Source organism: Schistocerca piceifrons, chromosome 2 (genome assembly GCF_021461385.2).
Source record: "Schistocerca piceifrons isolate TAMUIC-IGC-003096 chromosome 2, iqSchPice1.1, whole genome shotgun sequence".
NCBI classification, from domain to species: Eukaryota; Metazoa; Arthropoda; class Insecta; order Orthoptera; family Acrididae; genus Schistocerca; species Schistocerca piceifrons.
Genome location: NC_060139.1, coordinates 282,314,378 through 282,328,915, shown reverse-complemented (window position 1 = coordinate 282,328,915; position 14,538 = coordinate 282,314,378). Strand labels below are relative to the sequence as shown.

The 14,538-nt window shown below is 42.2% G+C and overlaps 1 protein-coding gene across 1 annotated transcript in view; it reads left to right on the top strand.

The window, feature by feature from the left end:
* The window catches only part of LOC124776656, a 121,237-nt gene that overhangs the window by 38,455 nt on the left and 68,244 nt on the right, over window positions 1-14,538 (top strand). Inside the window, exon 2 of the mRNA XM_047251747.1 lies at window positions 7,826-7,961. Coding sequence (XP_047107703.1) covers window positions 7,826-7,961 — 136 coding nt within the window. The remainder of the gene's footprint in view (window positions 1-7,825; window positions 7,962-14,538) is intronic.

Sequence of the window (14,538 nt, the reverse complement as noted above, 5' to 3'; positions counted from 1 at the left end):
TAAGAATAAACTAAACGAAAAATTCAAGTGATAAGTAGCAGAAGAGAAAATACAAGTTGTGGAATGTTAAAATTAGAGAGGACACAATGGAAGTAACAATAAATTCTAGCATAAACTGGTCTGCTGGTTTTTTTGTTGCAAATATTGGCAAACATACTCTGTCATGTAACAGAATAAAGGGGATTCTTGACATGTCTATAATGTTTGTAAGCTACTTACACTTTCTAGTTGATGATTTCCAAACAGGCGTGACACCTGACAAAATCATTCAACTGCTATTGATTTAACATTAGTGATTCTGAGGAAAAAGTGCAAATTGGACCCAGAAATGTTTGAAATACTCGCAAATCAGATTTGGAATAATCTTTTATTGAAACTAAATACATACAGTCAGATTTTGCTCTCATCAAAGTAACCTCCTTTGGCTTTAATCACTGCTCTACATATGCAAGGCACTCTCGCTGTCATCTTCATCTGGGTTTTGTTCATGAGATCCCGCCATTCCTCTTGTAGTCTGGTCTGCAGGTGATGAACTTTAGTAAGAGGCCTTGATTTAAGTGCTCTTTCCAAGTGATCCCAAAGCAGTTCGCTAGAATTACAGTCAGGGGATTGGGATGGCCAGATAATATTTTTCAGTACCTTCCCTTTTTTCTAAATTTGCCAAATGCTCTTTACACAGCTTTGAAGTGTGCTAAAGGTAGTTAGTTACCTTGCTGTGCCCCCCAGGGGACCCACAACTCTTTTGTGGATATGTGCCTGGCAAGCATGGGGCCCCGAGCTATTGCAGCCTTCCTTCCTTATCAGGGCTGAATTTCCTTCCCCTTCCCCTCGCTCCTTTCCCCTCCTCGCTCCTTTCCCCTCCTCGCTCCTTTCCCCCCTCCCCTCGCTCCTTTCCCCCCTCCCCTCGCTCCTTTCCCCCCTCCCCTCGCTCCTTTCCCCCCTCCCCTCGCTCCTTTCCCCCCTCCCCTCGCTCCTTTCCCCCCTCCCCTCGCTCCTTTCCCCCCTCCCCTCGCTCCTTTCCCCCCTCCCCTCGCTCCTTTCCCCCCTCCCCTCGCTCCTTTCCCCCCTCCCCTCGCTCCTTTCCCCCCTCCCCTCGCTCCTTTCCCCCCTCCCCTCGCTCCTTTCCCCCCTCCCCTCGCTCCTTTCCCCCCTCCCCTCGCTCCTTTCCCCCCTCCCCTCGCTCCTTTCCCCCCTCCCCTCGCTCCTTTCCCCCCTCCCCTCGCTCCTTTCCCCCCTCCCCTCGCTCCTTTCCCCCCTCCCCTCGCTCCTTTCCCCCCTCCCCTCGCTCCTTTCCCCCCTCCCCCTCGCTCCTTTCCCCCCTCCCCCTCGCTCCTTTCCCCCCTCCCCCTCGCTCCTTTCCCCCCTCCCCCTCGCTCCTTTCCCCCCTCCCCCTCGCTCCTTTCCCCCCTCCCCCTCGCTCCTTTCCCCCCTCCCCCTCGCTCCTTTCCCCCCTCCCCCTCGCTCCTTTCCCCCCTCCCCCTCGCTCCTTTCCCCCCTCCCCCTCGCTCCTTTCCCCCCTCCCCCTCGCTCCTTTCCCCCCTCCCCCTCGCTCCTTTCCCCCCTCCCCCTCGCTCCTTTCCCCCCTCCCCCTCGCTCCTTTCCCCCCTCCCCCTCGCTCCTTTCCCCCCTCCCCCTCGCTCCTTTCCCCCCTCCCCCTCGCTCCTTTCCCCCCTCCCCCTCGCTCCTTTCCCCCCTCCCCCTCGCTCCTTTCCCCCCTCCCCCTCGCTCCTTTCCCCCCTCCCCCTCGCTCCTTTCCCCCCTCCCCCTCGCTCCTTTCCCCCCTCCCCCTCGCTCCTTTCCCCCCTCCCCCTCGCTCCTTTCCCCCCTCCCCCTCGCTCCTTTCCCCCCTCCCCCTCGCTCCTTTCCCCCCTCCCCCTCGCTCCTTTCCCCCCTCCCCCTCGCTCCTTTCCCCCCTCCCCCTCGCTCCCTTCCCCCCTCCCCCTCCGCTCCCCCCTCCCCTCCTTGCGATTAAGGTGACACCAGGCCCATGGAGTTCTTCCTTTCGCCTCTCCCGAAAGGACTCGACCACACTGTGTCGTCTCCGCATTGGCCATACCAGGCTGACCCGTGGTTTTCTTTTGCGTGATAAGCCACCCCCACTTTGTGGTTGTGGAGCCTTCCAGTCAGCAGCCCACATTTTGGTTGAATGCCCCCTTCTTTGGGCCCTACGTACTAAGTACAGACTCCCCCGCACTTAACCTTTGATGTTGGCTGACGATTCCCGGATGGTCTCTCTGGTTCTCGGTTTCCTCCGGGAAAGTGGATTTTATTCTCAGTTTTAAGGTTTTTAATCTCTCTCTGGTGTTGGGGCAGGGCTGTGAGTGTTGGGGTATCTCCCACTGTAAGCCGTGTTTGGAGATTCCCGACTCACCTCCCTGACTGAGTTCCTCTTTTCTTCTCCTTTCTCTGCTTTTAACCTTTTTTTTTTTTTTTTTTTTTTTTTTTTTTTTTTTTTTTTTTTTTTTTTTTTTTTTTTTTTTAAAAAAAAAAGGATTGGTTAGTCTCCTCTTCCCAAATGTACTTCTACATCCTAGCGGTTGCACTTTTTAAGTCGCAGGTGGTCTTGCCTCTATTGCTTCAGCATAGCATTGGGTTCGTTCTCTTGCTGACTTCCCTCATTTTGTTTTTACCATTGACAACATGACTGCCCTTTTACATTTTTAGCCTTTTCCCTTTTATTGTTCTGACTTTCCTGAGATGTCACACTCGCGGAATGGACCACATTTGAAACAAGGGACTGATGACCTTGCTGTTTGGTTCCTTAAACCTCAAACAACCAACCAACCAACCTTGCTGTGGGACAATCCCTTGCCTATCAGACGTCTTCCACATGGCTTTGCACACTACTGTAGAATGTGATGGTAATCCTCTTTCTTCATTGATCCTTTTATTTGTACAAGATCACCAGTCTTATCTCCAAAACATCCCCAGACCATGAGGAAGCCCTTTCATGTTTCCATGTTGGAGATACACATTGGGATAACATTCGTTCACTTGGCTACTGGCGAACGAACCTATCGCTTCGTGCCAAAGACCTCAAATTTGGATTTGTTGGTGAAAAGTACCTTTTCCACTGATTTACTGCCCAACTTTCATGTTGTCTTGCCCAGTTAGCCTCTTCTGCCTATCAATAGCTGTCAGTAATGGTTTCTTAGCTGCCACATGCCTGTTTAGGTTCACTGCCTGAAAAAGTCTTTTCACAGTACTCACTCACCGGCTTTGCCCTGTTATAGTTGAGTTCTGCTGTTAAAACTGGCACTGTTTCAATGCGATCATGTTTACTTGTGACTACTATGCATTTTTAATCACTTTTTGATGTGACTTATGACATACGTTTTCGAGGTCGGTACATATTCTGGCTAGTATCTGCATGCCCCTGCAAAGTGTAGTGGACACATCCCAAGGAAATACGAGGGGAGACCCAAAAGAAACAGGATTGTGGTCATAAAAAATTTATTGATGAACCTTTTTACAAAATTACTTCAGTCACCTTCAAAATACTCTCCATTACATGCAATGCACTTGTCAAGTCTCTTTTCCCACTGTTGGAAGCATGTTTGGAACTCTTCAAGTTTGATATTGTCCAGTGCCCTTTGCGAAGCTGTTTTTACCGCCTCCACATCATCATAATGCTCGCCTTTTAGCGTTCTTTTCATTTGTGGAAATAGGAAAAAGTCGCACGGGGCTAGGTCCGGCGAATACGGAGTGTGGGGAACGTCAGACCCCCTCTGAGATGCCAAATAGTGGGTCATGTGTGCTGGAGCGTTGTTGTGATGCAGAAACCAGTCACCTGATCGCCAAAGTTCCAGGCGTTTTCTCCTCACGTTCTCTTGTAGATGCCTTAAAACGTCCAAGTAAAAGAGCTGGTTAACAGTCTGGCCAGGGGGTATGAATTCCCGATGCACATCAAAAAAGACAATGATCATCGTCTTCACATTTGACCTCAATTGCCTTGCTTTTTTTTGTCTGGGAGAGTTAGGAGTGCTCCACTGGCTTGACGCTTGCTTGGTTTCTGGGTCATACCCGTAACACCAACTCTCATCCCCTGTAATGACTTTGTTCAAGAAGTTTGGATCACGTGCAATCTCTGTTTTCAAGTCCTGACACACATTCATGCAGATGGTTTTTTGCTCCTGTGTGAGAAGGTGGGGAACAAATTTAGCAGCAACACGTCTCGTGCAAATCCTCACTCAAAATCCGCTGGCACGAGCTCCAAGTGTTTTCTGTCTCTGCTGAAACTTGGTCGATTGTTTGGCGACGTTTGGCGAACATTTTCAATGTTCTCCTCATTTCCCGATGTTGAAGGCCGTCTAGAACGAGCTTGGTCTTCAACACACATCTCACCACGTTTAAAGCACCCAAACCAGTCGAAAACCTGTGTGCGGCTCATAGCATCCTCCTGGAAAGCTTCCTGAAGCATTTGGTGTGTCTCAATTGCAGTTTTTTTTTTAAGCAGGAAACAAAATTTCACACACACACTCTTTGTTCTTTTAAGGTGCCATAACGACTTCGCAGAGGTAACCCGCCAACAGTCTGAGAAACACAATACCACACTTGCACGTTCAGCTCTACACTGACGCCGTGGCGCTGTCTACACAGCTGTTTCATGAAGGTCTCTACTAACACTATGTAGTGTGAAAACCCTGCACTATGTCTACCAGTGGCAGCACCCTTAGAGTCCGGTTTCTTTTGGTCCCCCCCCCCCCCCCCCCACCCCCCCCCCTCGTATGTTCTTGATGTGCTATTTGTTGCATAGTAAGGCCGGAAGCGTGTAGACACTATTGCAGAATATTTTTCAGTGGAAAGCTCCATGCTACATGCTACATTTCATTATCACTGAGCACTCACTGAAGTTCACTCTTTGTTATCTCGTGCTTAACTGATTGTATTATGCCACCACAATACAAAATTAGTGGCATGAAATGTTTGGAACGTGAACAGCATAACAACGGAAGGTTATGTTTTGAACAACTTCATTTTAAGAAATGTGGAATCTACTCTCAAACATTGTATTGAGCACTACACTAGGGAAACAATATAGCTAATATGTATTTGAATCTGATAACTAGCTTTTTTATCTTACTTTCAGGGCTTTCAAAAACTTCTGAGCTATAGTGTACATAATAAATTCGATGATAGGCATAAGTCATCAAAAACTGTCCTGAATGGTTTCTCTGAAAATTAAATAGAACAATTAGTTCGGGAACTAATTTGAAATGTAAATAGTTTAAAACTATACTTAAGCCCTTAGCAACAAATAATCCTGAGCAAATAGGGAGTATAATGAGTGTTACAGGGATTAGTGGCTGCAAAGCCATTGAAGTGAGGTTGAATACATTAACACCCAAATCCACCAAAAATAAACTCAAAATGTATCTGTTTTCAAAACCACATAAAACTTTGCTTGATGCTGTCCTAAGAGGTGGTGTTCATTCCTTCCAAACTAACCATTTATATGTAGACCAGCCATTACTTAAATACAAAGAAATTGTATTTACAGCAATTGAGAGGTTTGTTATAAACTAATAAGAGATGCAACTGATTCTCTCACCCCCTCCTCCCACCATGATCCACAAAATGGGCCAGAGCACTGTTGTAGACGCACTGGGAAAAGCATGTCAAATTTAAAGGAAAGCAAAGTCTCCAAGATTCGCGATGTTTAACTGACACTTGAAATTTAGCTTGCACTTCACTGCTAAATGCTTTTAGTAGTTTCCACAATAAAACTGTCTCATATCTGTAGAAAATCCAGAGATATTTTGGTAGTATGTAAAGTACACCAGTGCAAGACACCATGAATACCTTTACTGTGTGATAGCAATGCTAAGGTTTCCAGTGATAGTGCCACTGTAATGGAGTTACTAACACAGTTTTCTGGAAGTCCTTCATCAAAGAAGACGAAGTAAATACAGCAGAATTCGAATAGAGACCAGCTCCCAACATAAGTAACTTAGAAGTGATATCCTCGGTGCAATGAAGCGGTTTAAATCACTTAAAAAGTGGAAGTCCTCCAGTCCAGATGGTATACCAGTTAGATTCCTTTCAGAGTATGCTTACATAATAGCTACATACTTAGCAGTCATGTACAACTGCTTGCTTGATGAAAAGATCCGTTCCTAAAAACTGGAAAGTTGCACATACCATACCAATACTCAAGAAAGGATATAAGAGTGGAATATATGACTGGCTTTGGTTTGCAGTAAGACTTTGGAACATACACTTAGTTCAAACATTATGAATTAGCCCAAAGAAAATGATCTGTTGACTGTCAGTACACAGTAAAAAAAAAAATAATGTTCTTGTGAAATGAGACTAGCTCTTTATTCACGTGAACTAATAAGTGTTATTTCCAGAGCTTCTCAAGTTAATTCCATATTTCTAGGTTTCTAAAAGGCTTTTGACACTGTTTATCTCAAGCAACTTCTAACCAAAGTGCATGCCTATGGAGTATTATCTCAATTTTTTGACTGGACTCTTGATTTCCTGGCAGAAAGGTAACTGATAAGTCACAGATTAAAACAAGAAGTGATATTTTGGGTTCTCCAGGGAAGTGTTACAGGCCCTCTGCTTTTCCTAATCTACATAAACAATTTAGATGACCTGAGCAGTCGACTTATATTGTTTGCAGGTGATGCTGTCATTTACCATCTAGGGAAGTCATCAGAAGATAAAATCCAATTGCAATATGATTTATATAAGATACTTGTATGCTGTGCAAAGTAGCAGTTGAGTCCAAATAATGAAAAGTGAGATCATCCACATGAGTAATAAATGGAATCTGTTACAATTAACTTACATGATAAATTGAACAAATCAAAAAGCTGTCAATTCAACTAAATACCTAGGAATTACAATTATGAACAACTTGAATTGGAGTGATGAATAGGTAATGTTGTGGGCAAGGCGAACCAAAGACTGCATTTTATTGGCAGAACACTTAAAAGGTACAACAGGTCTGTTAAAGAGACTGCATGCACCATGCTTGTCAGTCCTCTTCTGGATTATTGCTGCCCAGTATGGGGTCTTTATCAGATAGGGCTAACGGAGGATGTTAAAGTTCAAAGAAGGGCAACTGGTTCTGTATTATCGTGAAATAGGGGAGAGTTTGCCACAGAAATAATACGCAATTTGGGGTGGCAATCATTGAAACAGACGTTTTCTGTTGTGCTGAAATCTCCTCCGAAATTTTAACTGCCAACTTTCTCTTCTGAATGCAGTAACATTTTGTTGGCACTCACCTACATAGGGAGACATGATCTTCATAATAAAGTAAGGAAAATCAGAGTGCATATCAAAAGATTGTGTTCATTTTTCCTTCACACTGTTGGAGAATGGAACAGTAGAGAAGTAGTCTGAAGGTGATTTGATGAACCCTGTGTGTGTGTGTGTGTGTGTGTGTGTGTGTGTGTGTGTGTGTGGTTGTCATTGTTGATTCTTCAGATAATGACTTAGTGTGTTCTTCTCCGCTGTGCTGTAGGACAGATGATGGATGTGGAAGCCTTACCATTAAATGCACTTTCATGACAGGTTCAGTCTTGGTAACTATATGAAACATGGTTAATAGACTAATTGAGGCAAGATGGATAACATGAATCTTTAGAAATAACAACCTTACCACCACTGCTGATAAGTGACAATGTTTTTCCAGTTCAAGATATAATTGATACGAATCCCTCTAAAAGTTGTCTGCTTCTTTCCTGCCCGTTTTGTGTTCTGTCTCACATTTTTATTTGTGAAAATAGAATATGTTATGGAGAGTGTAAATTTGATTTAATAATTGAACAAAAGTGACAAAATATTCTTCAGTATATTAATATCTTTCTAGATGGTGGGGTCGAAGAAATGTCCCAAACTGCATTTGAACTTGATGACATACTACTCAACAAACAATTTATTTGTGAAGCTGTAACAAAGGTGAAAGAAATGAAAAAAGACACAGATTTGGAACTATCAGATTATGTGTAAGTATAAGAGTATACCATATGTTAGCAAATAATAGTACGTTCATTTAAAAAATTAGGGATATTATTACAGTTTTGTACAATACAAACTCTGGTTCTCACAAGTTGGTACAGGAGTAAACAAATCTTTTAGTTACTTTTTTGTCTTAATAAATTTATGAAGTTGATTGTGAGCTGGGTTGAACCTTGTGATTAAACACTTCCAGAGCAGGTAGGGACTCTTGACGTCCTGTGCTCACACTTCTCTCATTGTATCTGCTCAAACCAAAACTGTGGCATGCGTACAGTCAGTATTATTTACATGCTAACTACCTAAATGTTTTTATCCAAACATCTTTCATTTGATTGTGAGAAAGAGGTGGAACAACTTGTTACATCACAGATCTCCCCCACGAAGATGAAAGATGTCATGTAAAATAAATTAACTAACTAATTACAACTTTATTAGCACACCATGCTTTCTAATAAATCATTAATAATACCAAAATAAATGTGTCTGGCTCAATTCAATTTCTCCATGGAACATGAAGGATCATACATGAAGGTAGCCAATTTTTTAGTTAATAATTGTTTGCTTTACCAAGTATAAGTATCATAGCTTATTTTTCCATTTTCGGATATGTATGTAACGTATATTCATGCTTACTTAGTGCCTTGCCCCTGCTGTTAAATCACTGTATCTGCACCATCTGTACACATCACAGATTGGGACACACACAATATATTTTTCACACTACATAAAATGTTTAACCGTCTTGTCATTAGCATGATGGCCTTTAGTGGAATGTAGGTTATTCTCATGAACAGCCCATATTATACTAGTGTGTGTGTGTGACCGTTGCCATAGTATGCTGCTCAGCTGCTGCGGTGTGAAGCGCTGCTGCACTGCCATCGTTGGTTGACTGTTCAATGTCATCAACATAATGTTTCTTGCAGTTATTTCAACACATGACTATTTCTTGTTGTTCATGTGGTTGTTATTATCAAGTAATCTCATTTATGCATTCTGTTGTGCTAAATCACACTTCATTGGTTTTATAGTCACCACATAACTACTACTTAAATATAACAATTATATTGGGTGACACTTCTGCATAGTTTTGCCTGTATCTTCTTCGTTGTTTACCTCGGTTACTCTTGGCAAAATTTTTGTTATTTCTTGAAAATTCCTTTTTGTATCTCACAACCTCTCCTATTTCAGCACTTCTTGTGTGTCTCTTTCACCTTGGCTCCAAATGTAATGTCTAAACAGTGGCTGTAGTTATGAGTTGTAAAGAAATTATCACGTCTTGATTGGTCTGTCACCTCAGTGTTGTTAAAGAGTGTTTCTAACTTACTAATGATTTACAGTCGCCTTCTCGTTCTTTCTTGTTGTAGTGGACTTGCTATGCAGTGGTACTGATTCTGCCATGGAACTTCATTTGCAGCTACAGAGGGTGGAGAGCTGTAAGAGAGCTCACAACTATGCCAACTCATTATGAAATGACCTAATTGTCTTTCAGGGAATTTCAACAGTGTAGGAAAAAACAGATTGCTACTTATCATAAAGACACATTAAGCTGCAGACAGGCACAATTAAGACACTTACACAAAGCTTTTGGCCACAGCCTTCATCAGCAAAAGGGAAATAAAGAAACACACACCCATTCATACACACAAGCAAGCACACCTCGTGCACACGACTGTCAACTGCGGCAGCTCAGGCCAGAATCATTTTTGTTTGCTATTGCTTGTAATATAAGAGCTATTGACACTAATTTAATTGCACCTAAGTTGAAGGGAAGGAAGTGCCTGAAGGGAAATGGATATGTTAAAATTAGGTGTAGTGGAAATTAGTGAAGTTCGATGGCTGGAGGAGCAGATTTTTGGTTAGTTGATGACAGGGTTATTAATACAAAATCAAATAGGGGTAATACAGAAGTAAGCTTAATAATGCATAGGAAAGTAGGAATGCGGGTGAGCTACTGTGAACAGCATAGTGAACAAATTATTGTAGCCAAGATAGATACTATCCCACACCTTAAATGTTTATATGCCAACTAGCTCCGCAGTTGAAGAGATTGAAGAAATGTATGAATTAATTCAGATAGTTAATGGAGATAAAAATTTAATAGTGATGGGGGACTGGAATTATAGTAGGAAAAGGAAGAGAAGGAAAAATTGTAGGGGAATATGGACTGGAAGAAAGGAATGAAAGAGGAAGCCATTTGGTAGAATTTTGCACAGAACGTAATTTAGTCATTGCTAACACTTAGTTTAAGAATCTTGAAAGGAAATTGTATATGTGGAAGAGACCTGAAGACACTGGGAGGTTTCAGTTTAATTTTATAATGGTAGGATAGAGATTTCAGAACCAGATTTTAAATTCTAAGACATTTTCAGGAACACATGTGGATTCCAACAACAGTTTATCGGTTATGCACTGTAGATTAAAACTAAAGAAATTGCAACAAGGTAGGAAATTAAGGAGATGAGACCTGGATGTGTTGAAAGAACCAGACATTTAGTGTTTCAGAGGGAGCATGGGGCAGTGATTGACTACAACAGGGAAAAGGAATCCAGTAGAAGATGAACGACAAGCTGTGAGAGATGAAATAGTGAAGTCAGCAGGGGATCAATAGGTAAAAAAATAAGGGCTTGTAGAAATCCTTGGATGTCACAGGATTGAAGATGTATCCTTACTCCATCTGTGAAGAGACTCCATGCTTCTGCCATGATTGATGTTTAATCTGTTACTCATTGTCCACATTCTGCATGATTGGTCAAAGGCAGCAGGTTTCTTTCTTATGTTCTTATGCAAGGAAAGTTCTGGCAATGTGGAACACAAGCCTCTGCCCAGTCTCGTTCCCATGATTCCATTGACTTGGTTGGATACATGTGTAGTTCCATGGATGGTTGTTTTCTTGATTAAAGCAGTTTCTTTCTAGGATAACCATGTCTTGATGGATAGGGAGATGGAATGCCTTGTATGCTTTTAAACTTGTAGGGTAGAGCTGCTTTTCATTGAAGTGCTAAGGGCGGACTGTGGCTCAATATGGACAGCCATTTGATGGGGTCGATAGGAGGGTACTACTGAAGATTCTCATTGTATTGTTCAGCAGTGCATCGAGAGTTTGTATGCATGTGCTGTTGAGCGTACGGGAACACCATATTTAGCAGAAGAGTACACAAGTCCAAGTGCTGAAGTGCACAGTGTTTCAGCAGTGGAGCCCCAAGTTGTATCGCACAGCTTATGCAGGAAATGGTTTCTAGTTAGTATCTTCACGGAAGTGTTTCTCAGATGATTCTGGTCGGGTAGTGTATGGTGGAACATAACGCCTAGACATTTTTGGTGCTGATTGTGGTGAAGCAGTCTGTCACCAAAATAGACCTGGAGCTGTGTATCTGTTGCTACGCTGCACAAATGAAAGTAAGCTGTATCTGCTCTCTTTGGGGTTTGGCTTCAGTCTCCATCTCCAAAAGTAGATTCCCATTGTCGCCAAACAAGATGCTAACATGACTTCCATTTCTTCTATGTCCCATTGCCAGCATACAGTCATCAGTGCGTTCAAACTTAAGAGATCTAGTTTCAGGCATATCGGAGATCTGCAGATTGAGCAGGAGTGGGGCAAGGATGGATTCCTGAGGTCATCCATAATTTAGTGTCTTTCAAGCACTTACCCTGTTGGCCAGTATGACCCAGAATGACTTTCCAGCAGACATTCTATTAATATATTGGGCTGTTTTTCTGCATGGGGTTATTTGAATGAGGTTGTAGAGAAGACTGTGTATCCACACTGTGTCATAAGCTGCTGAGAGATCTATAAATGTAGTTGATGTTTTTAAATTCTTGTGAACACCTACTTTTATGCAGGCCATGAGTGATATTATTTGGTATGTATGGCTTTTTTTGGGCAAAAAAAAGCAAAAAAAGCTTGTTTAATCAGAATTACCTATATTATTATATCAGAAATTCTTTTGTAGATGACTCTTTCAAGAAGGTTGTACATTCAGTTAACAAAGACTATTGGGCAGTAGCTTCTCGGCTCATTGCTTGATTTTTATGGCTTAAGGATAGCAATGACATTAGAATTTTTCTATCTCTTCATGACTCCCCCCCTCATCAGGATACCAGTAAACAACTCTGCTAGTCATTTTTGATATATTTACCACAGTTCAAGAGGAACTCAGGATGAACTACATCAGACCCTGGTGCCTTTCCTGCTTTGACTTCTTCGAGTGACATTGTTGTTTCCTTGACACCAAATGCCTGAGAAATGCCTGAGAAAATACGGTCAGGACTAGATGTCTTTGAACCTGTGAATTCATGTTTGATATGGGTGACATGTGCTTTGTCCCATGGGGTACTTGAAGTAGTCACAACATGATTCACAGTCCTGTGTAGGTGCAAGGCCATTTCACCTCTTGCGTCGTTAGCATTTTGCCTTTTTACTTTAAAAGTGCCCAGGCTTCTCTGCCAGATCTTTTCAGGTCCAAGTTCATGGCTGTCTCTGTTCATTTCTTATGACGAGCCATGTCCATTGTACTTATCAGGTCATCAGCTACCCGTCTGTCTCCTCCTTGGAGGAACTCGCATATGAATAGTTTTTCACACTAAATGTATGAATAGTTCTTAACATCCTATTCAATCGTGATATGTACTCCTTACTGAAACGTCTAGGGATGGTCTTCTTTGCTGTCTGTCACTGCTCCTGTGAACCTCTGGTAGCTTTTGATAGTGGGTGGAGTCCAGCCTAAGCATTTGTCAAGGTGGCTGGAGAAGTTCTTCCAGCCTGCCTTCTAAAAAGTCCATCTTGGACAGGGATAGGACCTTATCAAGGAGACACTTACTCCTATTTCAATTAGAACTGGTCTATGTTGGCTATGTAGGAAGTCTTGAAGTATTCTGTGGGTCCCTTGTAGCAGTATGTTCTCATCGTCTTTGCTTACGAAGTTCAAACCATGGTTGTATACTAGGTTTCTAGCTGCTGATTTAAAAGATCCCTTCACTTTCGCATAAAAAAAGCAGTAATAGATTATTATCAGCCCAGCTTGTTAGTGTTTCGCCATTGCTATTGTTGGTCCTCTATTTCCATTGTGTGTGGTGACTGTTAAGTCTCCAGCATAGACTGCTCGGTGGAGCACTAGAGGAAAGGTTTTGGATGTTGAGTTGGTGGTGGGAGTTTTATATATTACTCGTAGCTATTTCCCTTAATTTGATGGCAACTTCGTGAGTGGTGTTGGTGATGGATGTCTTAATCAGGAAAGTTCATGTAGGAGTGAACATACATAGTGATTGTAAGTATGATGGTATGTGGCTCTTAACAAGTCATATCCCGGTATTTTATCTCTTTTGTTAAGCGGTCTTTACTGTCGATATGGGTTTTGTGAAAGGGTGAGATATCAAATTATCTACCAGAATTTTATGCAGGACCTGGCATTTAGCTGGATTATCACTTCTGCAGTGAGGTGGTAGATCTCGATACATGGTCCAAGACTTGTCAGGTGGCCCTGAGAAGGGCCTGTTAAATTTGCTGTATTGTAAGGCATCGTGTGCTTTAGCCAAGAGATCCAAAGATTGTCTGGCAACCTCTGTTGTAACCTCTTTATTGTTATCCGGAGTGCACCATGTGAAGTTGACAGGATATTACACCCCACTTCACTACTGTCTGGAGTTACAGTGGCTGTACCACTAGATGAAATAGTAATCATTTTACAGTGCTGGCAGAATTTAATTCATCATGCTTGAGCAAATTTCCACAAAATATTTATAAATTATGCACACAAACCTTTCTTATGAGTCAATCTAGCAGTCAAAACTGGTTCAGATTCCCTGTAGTTTCTGAGATTACATCATTATACAGACAGAAGCAAGGAGGGAACTTCAGTTTTTTGTTCAGTAACAAATAAAAATACTTCACAGACAGAGTGATATTTTAAGATGTGCTTGATTTTAACTGACATTGGTGAATTCGGCCGTGAGCTAAGTGAAGTTGGCCACTTACCTTGGAGGGTGGCAACTCACAGGCCTGCACGACTTGTACGGATCAGGTACTATGGTATAAATTTTGACATGGAAGTACCATGAATTCATAACTGCACGTTATAGAGATGGTCACCCACAAATTTGGTAAATATTTGTAGCAAGAAATATGAAATTAAGGCTGTTCTAATACAAAGCAATGAGAAGAAGAAAAATGGCATTCAGAATGGATACTAAACATTTGCCATTGTCTCTCATACCGTATAATACATGTAAATGTAATTACAATTAATCACCCACCCACCAAGATGACAATTCATCAGGCAATTAGTGTAACAGTTGTAGGATGGGGGAGGGAGGCAGTAATCTAAAATAGAATTAAATATGAAGTATGTTAAATACAGTAAGACTTTTAACGTTTATTACTTTGTCAGTGGAACCTATTACTCCCTTACTACAGGTAGTCTATTGGTGGCTCATGGCATACTAATTTATATAGGTTATCCATTAATATTATGATAAGTTCATATTTAGCCCAAGGTGCCGTCCCCCGCCCCCCCTCCCTCCATCGGTCTTCTGACTGGTTTGATGCAGCCTTCCACGAATTCCTCTTTT